The sequence below is a fragment of the Podarcis liolepis genome (assembly GCF_965112155.1).
Source record: "Podarcis liolepis genome assembly, chromosome: 3".
In the NCBI taxonomy this organism is placed as follows: Eukaryota; Metazoa; Chordata; class Lepidosauria; order Squamata; family Lacertidae; genus Podarcis; species Podarcis liolepis.
The window spans coordinates 49210282-49230348 of record NC_139557.1 but is presented as its reverse complement, the minus strand read 5'-3'; the positions used below and the strand labels follow the sequence as shown (position 1 = coordinate 49230348).

Below are 20067 nucleotides of genomic sequence, written 5' to 3'. Positions count from 1 at the left end.
TGATGTTTTCTCTTGAATTTCTCATTGCATTTTAAAAATATAATTGGGATATGGTCTATCCTGATCAACCAATCAAATATTATGTGGTGATTTGTCATTTCTTTACTTTGGCAATAAAGTTAACAAACTGTCTTTGCTTGGACTAATGTTGTGGTCTCAGCTTCACCTTGTCCATAGAGTGGGCCCATTCTTTTGAAGTGTTGCTTTTCCCCACTAGATATAAGAAACTTCTGTTTATTTTGCTTCATTGTAAAGAAATACAGTTTCCCCTGTAACACTAAAACATCAATCCTCTGCCACATGCCTTGCCATGTAGAACAACTTTGAGATTATCATAATTCAGACCTGCACATGTGAATAGATTTTTAGAGGTCCGAATATGGGAGATCTGCCATTGTCCTATTTGTATCATTTTCAGGCATAGGACATAACGGCCATGTTCAGACATGAAGTTAACTATGGTTTAGCATTAAGTGAGTTTTGGGCTTCTACATCGCCTCTCCTCCGGTGGAGTCATGAGCAAGACATGGAAAAATTGGGAGAACATTGTAGGGGAACGCATTGGAGCAAGATCCCTCCACTAAGTTTTGGTCAATTCCCCCATTGTAGCCCCTAATAACACAGCCACCACCCCAAAAAAAAACCTATATTGAGAGGGATTTGAGAGGTGCATGGGATTGTAAGGAGAAAGAGAAGTGAAGTAAGTTATGTGAGCTGCCTTCCATTCATGCAAGTACTGAGTTTTGTGCTTTTGTACTATTAAATCCAATTATACATCACTGTTTCTTTTTTCTACTTCTGAATCTCCTCCCCAATCACAGCTGTATTTTAAGACACTTCTCTTAGTAGAACTGCTACTGTATAAGCAGACATCTGTTTTTTCAGGGCTTTGGGTATCCTTTTCCTCAACCACAGAGTTTTTCTCCATGATTTAATTATAAATGATGGGTTGCATTTACTTTGATATAGCAGATTTTGATCTAATTTCAATAGGTTTGAAAAGACAATGTGGACAGCATCCTTCACAGTCTGGTTCATATATTATGTGTTTTCCAGGGTTTTTGGGGCTGACATTATAAATGATGCGATGTTCCGTGTTGCAAGCTTAAATATATACTAATCGTAATTCCTCAATTTTTAGAATTACTGGATCTCCAGCCTTTACCTATCACAGCTTTGGGACGTCCTGAGTATGAAGCCCTGTACAAATTCACTCATTTCAACCCAATTCAGACGCAGATATTCCATACACTTTATCACACAGATTGTAATGTTCTTCTTGGAGCTCCCACAGGCTCTGGGAAGACAGTTGCAGCAGAACTGGCTATCTTCAGAATTTTCAACAATTATCCTACATCCAAGGTTTGCAAAAACATTTATTTTCCTGAGAAATGTTCGCTTTTTTTATTCTGCTTTTTATTAGTTCTGAACTTGCCATGCAAATGGACAGTGCTATTGTGTAAGAACACTTCTTTCTTATCTGAGTGTGTTCATTAAAAAATGTTTTACCACACTTGTGAAATGGAAAAACCACTACTAAATATGAATATTTTTGTTACCAATGAATGAGAAATGCAAGGAAGTAAACACAATATGTTGTACTTGTTTTAAATGTTCTTATTAATTATTTTTAAACTTACAATATGTCTGTATGTTCACACTTTTTCTTGCTTCCTTTGGCCTTTGTCTTGCAGGCAGTGTATATTGCTCCCCTGAAAGCTCTGGTGCGAGAGAGAATTGAAGACTGGAAAATTAGAATTGAAGAAAAGCTTGGTAAAAAGTAAGCTTGCTTTTTTAACATGGTCAGAAATAAAACTTTTTTGTAAAAAAAAGAAAGAAAGAAAAGAAAAGCAACAACAATCCTGTAATACCTCATATTCAGATAAAGGCTAGCTTCCATGTCAAGAGAATTGTCAACAGGTAGCATAAAAAAGAAAGTTGTGTGCTTCAGAACTTGTTGTCCTTTGAGAATTCTGCTGTCTTTACAAGACAGCATAACTTGTACGTGACAGTAAAAGTTGTAAAACTTGTAGAGAATAAATTCCTGAAGAGTATTTTTATGAAGAATATTTCTTAAGGCTCAGGATCCTTTCACTATATAACATACATACACACACACACACACAGAGAGAGAGAGAGAGAGAGAGAGAGAGAGAGAGAGAGAGAGAGAGAGAGATCTTAGCCCAGCAGAAACTTCCTATACATTGATCTAGCGTTAACTAAGAATCTGTATATATGGGACGCGGGTGGCGCTGTGGGCAAAAGCCTCAGTGCCTAGAACTTGCCGATCGAAAGGTCGGCGGTTCAAATCCCCGCGGCGGGGTGCGCTCCCGTCTTTCGGTCCCAGCGCCTGCCAACCTAGCAGTTCGAAAGCACCCCCGGGTGCAAGTAGATAAATAGGGACCGCTTACTGGCCAGATGCAGCTTTGTCACGCTGGCCACGTGACCCGGAAGTGTCTCCGGACAGCACTGGCCCCCGGCCTCTTAAGTGAGATAGGCGCACAACCCTAGAGTCGGACACGACTGGCCCGTACGGGCAGGGGTACCTTTACCTTTACCTTTTTAAGAATCTGTATATGTGATAAATGTTCAGATATTATCTACACACATCACACCTTGAAATCACTTTATAATAGGGATGACTTTATAAAAAATCATGACTAGGGTAGATAGAAGATCTGCTGCTTTTTCAGCATGGATAAGTAGGGTCCTGTAGTAGAATGAATATTGTTTTTCCCTACTGACCTCTAGGCTACCACTTTCATGACAACTCCAGCTTTGATCCTGTCTGTAAAAGGAGCTGCTACAACTAGAATGAAGACTGACTACTTTCCATTTTCAGCTAGGGTGATGGATTAGGAAGTCAGCCTTTGGATCCTATTGTTGATTCATCCCAGTCAGAGACAGCAAAGGGTTTGGGGGTTTTCTGCATGTTTATATTAAGGGTTAATGTTATGGCCCTACTGTCTACTCCAAAACGGATATGAATCTGTGTTGTATTGCTTCACAATGACCATTTGACTCCCTTTACAGGGTTGTGGAGTTGACAGGGGATGTGACTCCTGATATGAGGTCAATTGCCCAAGCTGACCTCATTGTTACTACACCAGAGAAGTGGGATGGGGTCAGCAGAAGCTGGCAGAACAGAAGCTATGTTCAAAAAGTTTCCATTCTCATCATAGATGAGATCCATCTGCTAGGTGAGCGTCGTTTTCACCATTATTATTGCTGGAATTGAAGTGTGCTCTGGCATTGCGAGTTGAACTTTAAGGAATATTGATGTCTGTTTTCCTTTTCCTCCTTTCCTAGGGGATGAGAGAGGCCCTGTGTTGGAAGTTATTGTGTCTCGTACTAACTTCATCTCATCTCACACAGAAAAGCCTGTCAGAGTTGTTGGTTTGTCGACTGCATTAGCTAATGCCAGGGATCTTGCCGATTGGCTAAATATCAATCAGGTATGCAAAAGACATGAACGCCAGTTGTTTTTGAGAGGAGTAGCACTCTGGCATTGGTTTGGGGATAAAAACAACCTGAGGCATGAACAGTGAACCATTTATATGTTTTCTCTTTAGATGGGACTATTCAACTTCAGGCCGTCAGTGCGCCCAGTTCCATTGGAAGTACACATTCAGGGCTTCCCAGGCCAGCATTATTGTCCTCGTATGGCTAGCATGAACAAGCCAGCATTTCAGGGTATGCAACCAAAGATACAACTTTATTTTTATGAGTCTGTGATAGACAAATTGTATTATGTGTTGTTGTGTATCTTCTTGGTTTTTGTTTCAGCAGCACTACCCAGCTTCAGGCCTTGTACATTAAAGATGCTAGCACCACACATGTCAGTGGAACTTAAATGTATTTCAAACAGAATAATTGAAATTACTGTTCACATTTGACACTGTGTAAACATTTTTCTATTAATATTTTAAGATTTACAACATAAAACCTTTTGTGGTATTAATTCAGTAAGAGATTTGCTCCTCATGGAAGCATTAAAAATTGCAAACAGAAGTTGCATGTCAAGCTAAGCTTGCATAATTCTGATTTCAGGGCAATAACCATAAACTTCAGAATTTTCAGTGTGCCCAAATATGTCTCTGTTTTCAATTCTTTATTCTTAAACTGGCAAGCGGGATAGATTTAAGAACCACCTTCATATTTTATTGAAACATGTTCTGTGTACATTCCATAAGGAATATTTATTATATCAATTAAAAAGAAGTCCCCAAATAAATTTTGTGATGTGAACTGCTGTTGATTGTAAGGCGACAGTTGTGAGGTGACTTTTTAGCTGATCTAATTAGCCTTATGACAGAAACTAAGTATTGATTGGGGACTGGAGACCAATCTTGGCAGTTCAGATTATTTACACCTCAAGGAGGAGTATTGTAGAAAAACACTAATGAACAATAAATCTGTCCAGAGCTGTTCAGCTACACCTGTTCCAGAAGCAACAAAAATTCATTAGCTGTCAAGCTTTCTTTAGGCAATAGATATATTGATTTCTATATGAAGACACAATATTTACATTTTCTCCTATCGTACTTATGTGTACATGCATTGGTTTCCATTTGCAGAAACGTTTTGCCATGATTTATCCTAAAATTAAGTGGAACTTCAGAAGACTGCATGAAGGGATAAAATCATTTTATATTCAGCAAATCCTTTAGCATTTAAACAAGTATGTGGTACATATTGATAGTATCTGAAACAGTAGCTTGGTGCTCTTAAAACTTTGGCTGATTGATCAAATTGCTATAGAAATTTGATTTATAGAGAGGTTTTCTTTACACTTGTTTGATATAATATGGTTGTGAATGTGTCAACATTTTCCTTTATAATCTCCATTTCACAGCCCGTAAAATTTTGTTGCCAGCTGAAACTTTTCATGCTCAGCAAGAAAATACTTAAAAAATAAAACTGGATTGTTTGGCTTGTCTGTTTTGGTATTTGAAGTGCAAAAGCACAACAAAACAATAATAAAAATACCAATTTAAGTCACAGGCAGTTTCCATTCAAATGAATCCATGGCTGATGTAAAGGGATTGTGCAAGGATTGCTGACTAAAGGAAATACATTGCATTGTTCTGAATTTCTGGTTTTCCACAGCTATCAGGAGTCATTCTCCAGCCAAACCAGTTCTTATATTTGTATCATCCAGACGTCAGACTAGACTTACTGCTTTGGAGTTGATTGCTTTTTTGGCAACTGAGGATGATCCAAAACAGTGGCTGAATATGGATGAAAGAGAGGTATACATTTTCTGTTAATTGAATTAGGGGGATTTCTGGTTTTTCTCTTCTCTTCTCTCCCCTCCCTCCCAATTTCTTTTTACCACCCTTCCATTTTATTTGTTTGCTTTTTTTCTTCAACTTGACATCCTGGCATTCTATCTTACAACAGATCTCAAGGATAGACTAAACTTGCACAGTGTGCTCAACTTCTTCTTCCTTTAGATTCCCTCTTCACTGGGACAGGATGAAATCTTCCTGTAACAAATGAAGCAAGCCAGCATAGCATAGCTGTGATTTAGCAGCTGTGTGCTCCACCTACAAAAACCAAAAGGTAGCAGCAGCTATGGGAGTTCGCTCAATGGGAAGCTGGAATGCCCTGCACTGCAGATGGCTGGGAGAGTTATTCCAGAATTTCTCATTTATATACATTCCATCGCCATCAACATTCCATAAGTCCCTGAAAGCTCACTTGTTCTTTCAGGGCTGCTTTTGGAATGCTTAATTTTTTCCCTTTTATTTTAATTTACACACTTCTCTGTGCCTAGGGAGTCTCCTGAGTTGGTAAAACTTGCTGCCCTCTTTATTTAGGCGGGGGCGGGTCGTTTGCTTCAAAACTGATGATTTACCTCTGATGCTCCCCAACCTGTCTTCACGTTTCATTGAGTGAAATGCTCTGAGCACCCTATTCTTAATAGTGGTGCACGAAGGGTTAGACTTCAATTACTAGTTAGCTATGTTTTTTTGTTGTTCTTAGGTGGCTTGTGGTGTGTTACACATGGTACTCTAGAAATCATATTCAATTGGCAAATAGCAACAAATGATTCAGATCACATATTCAGTATGGTCAAATTCTTAAGAATAAATTGTCACTTAACAGTTCCCATTTTGTATTATGAAAATGACCTTGTATCTCTTAGCCGTTTAGCTAAATGTCACATCTTCCCTTGAGCATTCTAAAAATTACAGAGTGTGTCCTTAGATGGTAATGTCTTTAAAATTTTAACTAAAGCAGTGTTAACTATAACTGTCATCAGTGATTTAATGCAACATTGTTACTGGACATGATTATTTTTAGGAAAGGTGTTTGACCTCCAAAGCCAAAGCATGCTTACTTGGGAGCAAGTCCCTGAGTTAAATGAGGTTTGTTCTTTAATAAGGGCACTTGTGATTGCAAGCTTTGAGTGCTAGAAATGTTGTTGTAAGCAATGGAACTTATGCTGCTTGCTGAGGTTTGGGTTTTAAAGAGACTAAGCAGAAGTATTTATTTAAAAGGTCCACAGACCGTTTGATTGATAGGATATTAATTTGGGAAATTAAATCAATTTAAGTGGTATTTATGTAAAGGTGGTATGCAGTATAATGATGAATGTGGTGTAATTGAAGGAGAATTAATTTGGAGCAGAACATGGGTGGGGAATTCACTGGGTGCGTAAATAGATTGAAGAAGAACCATTTTAGAGCTCTTTTGATTGGAGCAGGAAGGGGACATTTTGCACAAGCTCAGAGACAGTCAGTGCCCAGGGTGTCAGGAATTTTGAGAACATTAGATGCAAGCATATTCTTCCAATTCCAAGGTGTGAAAAAACTGCTCGTCAGCACAACAGCACAAAAATGTTGACAGCTAAGTTTGGCAATTGTGTAAAAGAGGAGGAGGAAAATTGTCAGGAGGATACTTGTGAAATTAAAACATCCCAAGGGTCCTGTTGCACCATAAAAGCAAATACAATTATTATTGCATAAGCCTTCTGTAAGCCATCATCAGTTGCATGAATTGTTCAGGTGTTGGATATTATTTATGCATGGGTGTACATAAGATAGCACACACTGATACCTAGCATTTCTACTCATAGCACATTTCAGTGCTCATACTGCTTCACATACTTTCAACATCATCATAATCTTTACAATAACCCTGTAACCTAGGCCAGTACAGTATTATTCCCACCATGTGCAGGTGGGCTGAAGGGTCCAATTCACGTGCAGTGTACAATACATTTTGTGACTGGCCATGCATCCCGTGGGAGCCATTTTGTGGCTGTGGCCATTATATTTTAGTGGGCCTTTCATTCTTATCCACAAAGCAAAGAGAAAACTCGACAAACTCTGTTTCAGTGCTGCTGCTTCCTCCTCTTCAATGAAATCAGCTGAAATACCTGAAGCTACATAAGAGAAAATGAAATAGAACAAAATTGCAAAGAAGATAACGTCAGGTTCACAATGGTTATTACTGATTTGACACCTTAAGTACTTAAGTTTGTATCTCCTGAGTTGCAAGTGATATAGGCCTTTAGGTTTTAACACATTCCTAAGGACAGGAAAAACTACTTGACAGGGTTTACAGTGCATTGGGAGAGCTTCCTTAATATCCAAACATTTTTAATACAGCACACGATCATCTGAATTGTACTGTAGCATAAGCAAGGAGAAAAAGGATTCATTGTGCAGATGTTGTTGATAAGAGAGAGGCTTATCTACAGTGGCCATGGAACAGAACTGATGGGGGCAAGATTTTTGAGCTGTGAGCTAATAAAATAGTTTCTGCTTTTGAATAGTTCTTAAAGTAGAGACTACTTAAGGACATTCAATTATCCAAAGGCAGTCAAGATTTAGGAAATGGCTGACAAACCTTCAGAAGCAATGCTAGTCTTAGAAAGATTTTTGAAATCACTGGAAGGATTCTAGAAGCTTTGACATACAAATTCATAGACATCTCTGAAAGTTGGTTGGCTTAAAATCACCTTTTTGACTTTTCATTTATTTAGGTGTTTTGAAACCAAGTGATCTGCTTTTACCAAATTCTTCTTCAATTACAATTTTAGACCTAAATTATTTTGGCTGAGAGGTGGTTATAGGTGTCTTATTGAACAGATACAAGTTGTTTGGCCCCCATGCAAAGTTTCTACCTTCCACTTTTCCACTGAGCCAGTCCTTAGAAAATCACTGTACGGCAGCAGTAAGTCAGGATAAAAACTTTGGCAGGCCAGATGTGGTCTGTAGCCTTTAATGTTTTCTGTTATTGTTCTAAAGTCTCCTCTTCTTCCACCTTGGTTGTGAGAGTTCATGTAAACAATGTTATTGCAGAGCATCAGTACCTCCTGTGAGGGCAAATAGATTAGTAGATTCAGTATCTTCTTCAGGACAGACATCATTTGGCATAGTTATTTCAGACTGATGGACAGAACTAAGCTTCCTAAAGCAACATATACATCAGAAGGCTCAGTTTGGTCAGAATCAAGTATACACTTCCAGAGATAATGCTAAATACATTATTCCTGGTAAATGAGCCACCATAGCTGCTAGAGGGCTGTGACAATTTGTGTCCTGGGCTTTTTAGACTTGTCTACCCATGTACTATCTGAAACCAAAGGGGCACATTGTTTGCCAGATGTGAAATATATTGGCATTATTTTCAGCTCTCCTACCCCACTACAGGTGCTGGGAGCAATTGTAGGAGATGACTAATACTGTCGCTTTTTAAATCCCAGTTGATTAATCCAGGTCAGTTGCCTTTTATTTCATTCTTTTTAAGAAAACTCTTCAGCTGATGATTGTAGACGGAGCTGCCCATTCAACACAAGGCCTGAAACACCTATATGTCATGCTGTCCCATTCTGAGAATATCCTGTGTTGTCTGTTGCCTGCTAGAGCACAAAAGAGAAAGTAAATTGCTAGGTGTGTCACCAGTTTGAGCAGTCCAGGCTATCCTGACAATTTGACAGATATAGCAGAGACAGCCTTATGTAAGTGTTACTCATGTATACCAGCTAGAGTGGAATGGCGCTTTTAGCTTTGCTCCAACATCAGCTCATCTTTCTTAAAGAACTGTGTGTTTTGTGTGACTGTCTTGCCTGTATAAAAAAGCAAATGTGTGAGGTTCTCTTCTGGCATGAGAGCTTTGTGCCACTGGGCGTGCCCTACAAATGAGGAGATGCTCACACATTTGCTTTTTGTGTGTCCCCACACTGGTTTGTATTTGTGTTCCCTACACACAAGTAACACAGGCTTAGGTCATAGTAACCAAAGCCAGATGCAAGTGAGCAATGTGCTCACAGTACTGAGAACAAACTTTGGTGCCTCGCATTCTTACATCAAGGGAAACAGTACTATTTTTTTTCTCTTTAAAGGGTCTATGACAGTTTCCCTGAAGATTCATGTTTTGAAAGCAATAGTAGTATAGCCTCACTAGACACAGTAGTGTGATTTGCTTTGCTTTTAATGTATTTAATCACAAGGTTTAATCACAAGGTTTAGCTCCTTGTGATTGATCAGTGTAGGTGAAACAAAACTAAGGAGATTTATTTATAGGGTGTATGTAACTCCTAAACTGCAAAGAGGACATCCAACAGATTCAGTCCTGTGTAACGTACAGTATTGTGCCAATTAGGTACCTAGGAAAGATCCTGTTGAAAACAGAAGCTAGTTCCTGTGACAAATGTAAAAAAGTGCAACATACTAAATTAGTATTTGCTTGAATTTGATTTTATTTACTATAGTCTGAAATTTTAACAGATGAGACTCATGAGGAGAAGGGAAATCTAGTACTGGTATGTGGCTTTTAAACTATAATTGCAACTTCTTTCCACAGTGTATTTAGTACTGTAAACATTTACAGCTTGTTAAGATTGTACTACAGCTAATTTAATAAAGCTAATGTAGTATCTTTTAAACAATTACACTTAGTAACACTTAGGAAGGCCTCATCCAATTCCTGCTAAGAACATTAAAAAGACTGCCACACGTATTGTGGAAGGCGGTGGAGGCCTTTATAGCTTCTGAACAGGAAACTGATGTGCAGCTGTGAATATGAAGCAAAATGTGTGTGCATGTATACAGAGGAATAGGCTTCCTATATAGATCTAAAAATAGTTTTTAAAACTGCTCTGTTTAGAGAGTGTCAAGAGAGTGTCAAGCATATTCTTTTGCTTCTAACATTCATATCAATAACTTAATATTTTCAATATGATTTTCAAAGAAAGAAAAATAGAGTGGTTTTGAACATGTTGTGACAGCTCTCTCTCTCCAATTTTAGAGGCAATGTTAGGGCAATCTGTAGTTTGTGGGTGAAATTTAATGCTGCTTCTCTGTTCACAAAATGTATTTTGATCCATCAGAAAGAGAGAAAGAAAGGCGATTATCTCTCATTGTCCCTTCTGTCTGCAGGCCCTCCACCATCACTTGCTGGAGAGTACCCCAACCCTTTGGAACAGATTTTTTTGGGGTGCAAAGGTCTGCAGTGTGGAGGGAATTTGGGGCAAATAGCCTCCCCTTTTCTTACATTAGTAAATGTCTCTGCTAGATCAAAAGCCATTTCACAAGCAGAATGGCAGCACTGGATTTCACCCAAATATATTTCTTTAATCATTTCTTCTCGGGGCTTTCAATATTCTGAAACAAATACGTTTGGGTGGGATGAAGGCATGCCCTTCCACAAATGGAAAAGCTCTTTCCATTCGCAGAAGAGATTCTGATTCAGCAAAGGCTGCCACAACAGAAAGGAGGGAAATAATTTCTGCAGCCCACATCACTGGCTCCTATTCTGTTCCACGGGGTCCCCTAATCATTTGGAGCAGCTTTTTGGTGAGCAGAGGAAAAAGAAGATTTGGGGGGGGGCTCCCTTTCCTTGAGTCAGGAGGTGTCCCTTGAGCAGAACTCCACTCACAGGAAACCTGAAAATCTGTCTTTGTAAAATAATGTCAATTGCTCCTATTTTAAACCCAGTATTTTTTTAGCTAGGCTTTCACCTTATTTTTTTAATTTAAAATTAAAACGTTTGTTGTGACTTGGTTGGGACCTTTTCTATGAGTTGACAGATTCAGCAGGAAATTTTTAAAAATACACAATAAATCTCTCTGTATTTTAGAATTCAGTTCATTTAAAATTCTATTCATTTATATTAGGATTGTGTATGTGTTTCTTGTTTACACGTATTTATCCTGCCTTTCCTCCCAAAGATCTTAGGGCAAGATACGTATTTTATCTTCGCAACAACCCTATAAAGGTAGATTAGAATGAAAAATAGTAACTGGCTGAAAGTCACCCAGGAAGCTTCGTGGCCGAGTGGGGATTTGAGTAGACACCTTCCAGATCAAGCCCCACTCGGTATCCATTGTTGCTGCATGGATGGTGCTTAGAATGAGGCATACCAACATAATGTGTGGGCTGAATCTGTGTAGTAGGGGACCTTTCTCAGGATTTGCAGTGCCTCTTCCTTCTGCAGTGTTGGGCTTTATCATAAAAAAAAATGCCATTTAACTTTTAACGCAGCAGCACTTTAACTAAACTCAACATCTGTGCCAGATGTGAAATGTGTAATTATATTTTATTTTAAAGACTTCATAACTTTCCTGATTCTTTTGTTCAGCCCATCTTTTTTTTTTTACCAGCCATTTCAGACAATCGATAAGCATTATGCAGTGGCATATGGTCTGGGTCTGATGTGCTTTGAAAAGGGTACAGAGTACTAATAATGAGGATTCTGCGAAAATGGGAAAACCAGGGCGGCAGATATGCTTTGAGAAAGTATGGGGTTTTAGCATCTTGAAACAATATATCACACTCAAAGGGACAGAATTGGGCTGCACAATCTGTTAGCTCATTCTTGTCCAATCTGGTCTCCTCCTTTCTTTTGGAGCCAGTGTTGTCATCAACTTGCTGAATTATACCCTGACTGGAATGAATTTCAGACTCAGGGTAATGTATCTACTTAAATGGAATTCTATCTTTCTACGAAAAGCTTTTTAGGTATAATAAATTTTTTAAAATATATTTTTAAACCCTGGTAATGTTAAATTGTTCAGAATTTTACATGTGTGGAAGGAGTGAGAGAGAAAATACAGTGTTTTAGTCTGAGAAAAATCTTGCTGGTGTTGTCATGAGATTTTTTCCCGCAACTTTTTTTTAAAAAATGTTATTTATGTTACAAAAGGAATCTTAAGTGCATCTTTCAGAGATAACTTTTAAATGGCACATTCATCGTTAAATTATATAACATGAGGGCTATACTTTTTTCGGAGTTTGAAAATCAACAGATCACATCAGAGTGGGTTGGATCTCTTTTATTATTAAAATAATAACCAACCCACTTCAAATTAGCAAACCTTAGCTGAGCGACTGAAAACACAGTTTTCTTGCTGCTTCAAATTAATTTTGATAGCAAATGCATCTGGTAAACGTACTGTGCCTTTTCATGGTTAACACTTGTTCATGCTTTTAAAGAGCTGTTATGTACGCATGTTAATATGTACACATTCCCTTGACAGGTTTTCTTTTGGCAGTGATGTCTTGAGCAAAGCTAGAAAAATCATTAAAGTTTGCTTCATGCTTGAGATGGGCAGTTTGCAAACATCTTGCACTGATAGCCATCTCTGAGGTTTCACGAGAACTATTATCTCAGCATTGTTGATCTGGCAATTGTCCTTCCAGCATTCCTCATGTTTTGTTGTATTTTATAAGGTGAATGGAATATGCATGCAAAAATAGACTCCAGGAAAGTGGTTTTCCAGAAAACAAATTGTCGTTAAGAATTTTTAAAGCTGTGGAATGTGCTTCTGGGTAAAATAGGTGTTTGGAGTTTTTTATTACGCTGATTTATGTGAAAGTGAGGGGGGTCTGCTAAAAATGGCCAAGATTCCCCGCTGCTAGAATGACAGGCTCACAGTGCATATGCCAGCACTCCTGCTAAGGGTCCTTTAGTTTTGCTGTGTTAAATTACACAGCTTTGCAGGTATAGCTAACAGCACGGCAGGACATTGCTTTAGTACAAAGGCAGTGGGCGGATTGGGAGGGGATGAATAACATCATCAGCACAGCAAACGGTAAGAACTTCCTCTGTGAATAAATGTCCAGCAGTGTAATGGGGAGAGATGTTCTGTGCTTAAAACTTTGATAACAACCAGGAGGGGAAGTATAAAGTTGATTGGCCAAAGTAAACAAGAAAACAATTTCATGTTTTTATATTTCTTGGAGGTCTGAGCATTTCACTTGAGCTAGAATAAATAGCACTATAACTACACTGCCGCAGGTCTTGCAACATAAGCCAATGTTACAAATACAATGAATATATGCACTATGTACACTTGATCCTTTTAAATATCATTGCAAGTCATGTTTTCCTCCCAAACAGTGAACCAAATTTTTTAGCTACAAGACCCCAATTGTGAGGCAGGCAGTTTACAATGACTGGCTCCTGGCTCAAAAAGTTGTTTGAAAATCAAAGGTTTTGATTAAACTATCCCATTGATTATGTTGGCTCTTAGACACAAAGCTTATTTTACTTCTTGGAACAGTGATTAGAAGTCTCAAAGGAATTCATACCCCATACACACACACCCCACACAAAAAATCAGTTGTTGCTCCTTTACAGAAAACTGAGGGCTCCCTTTATAATCCACTATAAAATAGTGTCTTTGTTTAAGATGTATGTTAAAGACAGCCTCACTACCCTTCTACCCTTGCATATATCTCCATGCACTGTATTCATTCATTCTACCCATCCAGTTGAGCTTCTGTAAATATATGATTTCCTTATGTTTCCATCCTATACTCTGGTGCACACATCAAACTTTCATTTTCCAGTGATTTACAATAAGCATTTGGGTAGCAGCGCCTATGCTTGGGCTGATCTAGGAGCTTTCCTCAGATCATGTAAATTGGCAGCAAGCAGAACCAAAACATCACTTCAGAAAACTGGGTTCCCTGTTGTGCATCATTGTCAGATCATTGTTGTGGGATTTACATTATATTTGACTCTTTGGGCTTGACAAACTAGTCTAAATAGGTGAGATATGAATAGATTGTATTAATTTTATGAGTTTTGTGAATTAAATAACATTTTGCCATAATTTTACAAGTATACAGTAATATTGGTATTACCTGTTGACATGATACAAGTTACTATTTACTCAGATTTTTAAAAAGAAAAAAAGATATGTTTTGATGTTCAGAAGTTGTTGGTGTTTATTAAAGGCCCCAGGGTCAGTCCCTGGCACCTCTAGATAAGGCTCAGAAAGACTTGCATCTGAAAACCTGGAGAGCTTCTGCCAGTCAGTGCAGAGATAATACTGGATACTGTGGTTGTACTTGATAGACATGAAAGAATCTTCATGAAAGATTTTATTTCTTTTTTATTGAATTGTGTGGGTTTTTTTGTTAAGTGACAAATAGCAAATAGTATAGCAAGAATAATAGAAGGTACAACATTTCCTTTTACAAAAACAATTTACAGACATCTTTACAATGTTTATGCTCTTTCAATTAAAGGTTTGGCCTCTTACAATTCCAAGGTACCCAACAGTAAATATAGTTCAGCATTTTCTTGTGTTTTATCGTAGCGACATGCAATAAATGGGCTCCTTTTTTCAATGAATTTATCATCAATTTGTCTCCCTTTTCATATTTTGAGAATATTGTTTAGTTTTTACAATTGAACGCTATCCCATACTCTTACCATCCAGTTGTCCAGTATTGGCACATTAATTTTTTTCAACTTAGAATTACCATATGGGCCACTGTTTAAAAGTGTGCCGTTTCTCTGTCTTCTAAAAGAACAAGGTATTTTACGTATCGCAGTATGTAACTGTGCAGTGGTGGAACATTTACTTTTATATACTTGTTTCTTCTAGTACAGCAATCTGGAAATGTCTTAGTTGGAGGCATGACCAAAATACATTCAACGCATCTGTGTTGTAGTTTTGCGTCTTCAGCATAGAATATTGATGTAGCTGGCATTAAATACCACCTGGAAAGGAGTGTCATTGGAGACTAATACTGACAGTTAGTTGAACTGTATGGGTGGTGTTAAGCTAGATTTTATTCAGAGTAGATCCACTGAAATTAATGGACCTACCACAGCTATGCTCATTAATTTCAATGGGTCTTCTCTGAATTAAAGCTAGTTGAATACCACCCTGAGTTTCTATAACTATTTATGAAAGGTTTCTTAAAATGTAAATTTAACTATTATACTGTGTGGCTATTTTAAAAGTCCATGAACTAAAGACCATACCAGTTTCCGTATGCCACTCACATTATTTCCAGACAACACATCTTATGTTGCCTTGAACAATGTTTCTGAAGCTTGCCCAAGTTTGAGGCAGGTTTTGAGATACCATGGAGGAGTTCATTCCAAAGAAGGCAATTCAGAACCCACCTTGAGGGTTTTACATGCACACCTTTGCATCAGTATGCAAATATATACTGCTTGAATAATCCTTTTATAATTTCAAAAGCAGTATGAAACTCATGGGGCTTTGCTTTCTGTAAGTTACCATGTTTTTCCGTGTATAAGACGTCCCCATGTGTAAGACGACCCCTATTTTTTTTAACCCAAAATTAAGAAATTAAATTGCTTAGCTTTTTTTTGGGGGGGGGGAGGTCACTTCCGCCAATCGCTCACCCGCCTGCCCGCCACTGCCGATCACTTGCCACAGCCACTGCCAATCGCACACCTCGCTGCAGCCGCCAGTTGTCCTCCCACTCACAGCCACCAACAGCCCACCCGCCCACTTGCCCCAGCCGCCAATTGCCTGCCCGCCTCACCACAACCACCAACCACCTGCCCACTTGCCGCAGCCAATCGCCAGCAGGCCTTGCCGCAGTTACCAATCACCCGCCCAATCGCCGCTGCCAATCTCCTGCTTGCTGCTGCCATTAATCGCATGTCCCCCCTCTGCATTCACTATTTGTGTATAAGCCAACATCCAATTTTTGCCTATTTTTTTAAAGCAAAATGTATCATCTTATACAGTATATTAATACAGTATATTAATAATATGTGGAGTGCATTATAAAGGTGACTGTGTGTTTGTATAGCTTATTGCTCCCCTCCCGTTCCTGATGCTTCTCTATTTTCTTGCTTCTGTGAATTCCTTAATGAAGAGACTGTCTTTTTCCTTTGTTTACTACTAAGACTGTATAGTATATTGATAAGTATTTACTAATGTCATATTGCTGGGGGGAAATGCTCTGGAAGATTCTTAGATTAATCCTTTTTTTGTTGTTATTGCAGATGAGTGTCATCATAGGAACAATCAGAGAGTCCAATCTCAAACTGACCCTTGCTTTTGGAATAGGCATCCACCATGCTGGCCTGCATGAACGAGACAGAAAAACTGTTGAAGAGTTATTTGTGAATTGCAAAATCCAAGTATGCTTGTTCTGTAATATTATACTAAGATGTTCTTATTCATTTCTTAAACTTCTGTTTACTTCACACAGAGGTCCTTTATATATTTTTAATCTTGTATCTTTTTCTTTTTAGGTCCTTATTGCTACTAGCACGTTAGCCTGGGGTGTCAATTTTCCAGCGCATTTAGTAATTGTTAAAGGGACAGAATTTTATGATGGAAAAACAAGGCGTTATGTTGATTACCCAATTACAGGTATTGTCAGAAATCACAAAACTCTTAGAAAAAATACATGTTATAATTAACTACTGATATCCAAGAACATGGAAGTTAAATATGGAAGCTGAACTAGAGCTGTCATATCTTTTGTTCAGTTTCTTTAGCGATACTACATCACATTCCTTACTACTACATGGTAAACTTTTAGCTGTGCTTTGAGAATACTGAATTGGAATAATTGAGTGGAATTTGATAGCAAAGAACAATATCTGAGAAGAGAGAACAAATTGGGAGGGTATGGTAAAACATATTTTTTAAAGTCAGTATTGAACAAACATACCATAAAGTGCTTACAAGCAAATGACATATAGTTTATGAGATATATTATATGGATGAATAATAATCTGATCTTAATTAACTTGCCTTATTTAATCATTTAATCTCAAGACATATGAGAGTAGCCAGGCATTTAGTTTCATTTTCTTACCTGCAGCATTGCAGGTTAGATGGGGAATACTTGTCATTGTTTTGATTTCAGCATTGCTTCATAAAAAAAATTATCAGCATAAAACTACTCAAAGGGGAACAGAGAAGTATATTAGGAGAAGGCCAGTACCTTTACCCTAGGATACCACTGAAAAGAGTATAGGAAACTATGTGAACTGATATAGCTCAGGGGTAGAGTCCATGCTTTGCACACAGATGTGCTGTCTCCACTTTAAAAGTATCTCAGATAGCAGAGCTAGGTCTTAAATACAAGGAAATTTCATATATTTGTATGCTAGACTTGTCAGTTTTGTATCAGCCATGTGGAACAAAGGCTAGTTGAGGTGAGGCGTCTTGCTAAAGCATTTGGATGGGGCGTTTGGGAGCCTTGAAACAAGATTCCCAAACCTCATTTTATTGAGACTTTGCAAAATCAAAGTTCAACTTTCAGATACGAGTGTGTAGCCAGATGTTGCAAATAAACATTAGGAAAAAAATAGTTTTAGTGTAAATTTTCTGGTCCTTTTTCCAGTTTAAATATTCATATATCTTTTAATCAATATTTGTGCTGTTTATAAGGGTGGTGCTGTATCTGGACATTTGCCTTAATATAAAAAACCAGTACTCTACAGTGTGCTGAATGTTGTCATCAATTTACATTTGCAGATGTTCTTCAGATGATGGGACGTGCTGGGAGGCCTCAGTTTGATGATCAAGGAAAAGCAGTGATTCTGGTTCATGACATCAAGAAAGACTTCTACAAAAAATTTCTTTATGAACCTTTCCCAGTAGAATCAAGGTACAAAATAATAATGCCACAGTTAATTTGGGGAAACGTGATTTACAAAGGCACTGTATTTCACGGAACTACAAACTGAAAAGTTATCATCTTCAAATAGTCCAAATTCCATTTCATGTGGAGGTTTCTCCTAGGTACTCAATTTGTATTTCCAAATTACACCCTATTGCCAAGATAATTCCTTTGTCAGACTGCAATCCTAACCCCACTTAACTGGAAGTAAGCGTCATTAAATGCAATTGGACTTTGCTGAAAATCCCTTTGCTGAGTAGACTTAGTTAGGATTTTTGGCACTAAGTCTTGATTACATGTATCTAAGGTAGATGACAACATTGTATCTGTGGTGAAATCTGCCCTTTTTTCCTGCTGCTACCTGAACACACAAATCCCAACACAGAAAGTTCTTGGGCTGTGGAGGTGGGGTAGCTAAAAAGGCAAGTGGATAAGACAATAGATGAAACGGTGGCAACAAAAGCAACATTGTTCACAAACAGACATGACCATTTTAAAGTTTCTGGTGTCTCGGTGTCTGTTGGGAGATCCTCAGCCCATTAGTCCAGTAATTTTTTATAGCCCCTAGGCAGAGAGATGTCTCATTTATTAGCATAACGGCTGGTAGCAGGTGATAGAATAGCAGTATCCTTCTCAAATGCCATTTCCCAATTTTAGACAGGCTCTAAAGTCGTATTCATTTCAAGTTGCTTTCTCCTGAAAAGATACTGTGGTGCTGCTGCCCTAAAAGGCAGTCTATAAGTAACTTAATTTAAAGGGGGGGGGTGCTCACTGGAATCAGTCCAGGTACTGCAGTCAGTTTTTACAGATTTTAACATCTGTAGCCAGATAAGATTAGTTATCTACCCACTCCAATTGAGTGTTTTGAGTACATAATACTATTCCACAATTAATCTAGGTGAAATGGTGCAATTTTAATTTTTGTTGATTTGTTTTAGTTTACTGGAAGTTCTGTCTGATCACTTAAATGCTGAAATTGCAGCTGGTACTATAACTTCAAAGCAAGATGCAATGGATTATATCACCTGGACCTACTTTTTCCGTCGCCTTATCATGAATCCAAGGTGAGCTGTTAAGAAATTGAGCACCAATGAGGTTTAGTGTGCAAAGTAGGAAACCTTGAATAGCTTGGTTCATATCCCATCTCGCTTATGGACATGCTGGCCATATCACTATATTTTTATCTAAGTCATTCCTTTGTAAAATGGAAACTTTGTAGACACCCTATAGATTGGTACGGTAATAGTATTGTAAATCACTTTGACCATTGTTTACTACAGAAATCATAACTAGACCAACAAAAAGAGTGGGTTCTTTTTTTAAAAAAAGTACAGTTTGTGTATTTTCCTTTTTCTGTTTTGGTTTCGTTACATCCCAGCTTTGAAAAAAGAGAAAGAGGACAGGACAGTCCTTTCACCCTCACTTATCTTCATCCCTTCCACATACTTTTTTGCCCATTCCAGCTGTTGAAATCCTCTCATAGAAGCAGACTTTGCTTTATATATCACTTTCAGAATCAGAGACAGTAGGCCTAAATCAAAATTTACATCCAGGTGTAAAAGCTGTCTATACACACTGCTTTTTTTCAGTGGAATGAACACTCTGGCACACATTTGATGTAGTGTAGATGACGGGTAACCTCTGAGTCCGCATTCCATTGCAGGCAGTCCACTGATTCTAAACTCAGAAATGCATTTGGCAGTGTATCTGATTCACTTAAGGCAGCCCTGTTCAGGGAAGTTTTTAACGTGTGATATTTTACTGTATTTTTGGTTTTTATGGAAGCCGCCCAGAGTGGCTGGGGACACCCAGCCAGATGGGCGGGGTATAAATAATAAATTATTATTATTATTATTATTACTCCTTATCATTTTGAAGAGGGAGTCTGATTCAAAGAAAGTATGGAAACTGAACATTGTCAGAGGCCTGGTCTTAGCCCAACATCCTACTGTTCCACAAGTGTGTTGCAAGTCACTTAGTTCCCTCCAGACTTAAGCCTGACTGAGTGCTCAACGTTACACATGTTTCTCTGGTGTCTACATATAGTAGCAGCATGTTGACATAAATGCATAGCTTTTGATCCTCACTGGTTGGGAAAGCAAGATTTGCTTGCATACCTCAGGGCCCTTTCCATCTATAGGAACCCCCTCTGGACACCTCTCAGGATTCATCTGCTATAACAGTGTCAAGGTCC

General features: G+C 38.2%; 1 protein-coding gene across 1 annotated transcript in view; it reads left to right on the top strand.

The window, feature by feature from the left end:
• The window catches only part of ASCC3 (activating signal cointegrator 1 complex subunit 3), a 211899-nt gene that overhangs the window by 136618 nt on the left and 55214 nt on the right, over positions 1 to 20067 (top strand). The window contains exons 25-34 of the mRNA XM_083497618.1: positions 1142 to 1362; positions 1695 to 1780; positions 3034 to 3200; positions 3310 to 3455; positions 3573 to 3693; positions 5110 to 5252; positions 16240 to 16377; positions 16492 to 16612; positions 17729 to 17861; positions 18812 to 18937. Coding sequence (XP_083353744.1) covers positions 1142 to 1362; positions 1695 to 1780; positions 3034 to 3200; positions 3310 to 3455; positions 3573 to 3693; positions 5110 to 5252; positions 16240 to 16377; positions 16492 to 16612; positions 17729 to 17861; positions 18812 to 18937 — 1402 coding nt within the window. The remainder of the gene's footprint in view (positions 1 to 1141; positions 1363 to 1694; positions 1781 to 3033; positions 3201 to 3309; positions 3456 to 3572; positions 3694 to 5109; positions 5253 to 16239; positions 16378 to 16491; positions 16613 to 17728; positions 17862 to 18811; positions 18938 to 20067) is intronic.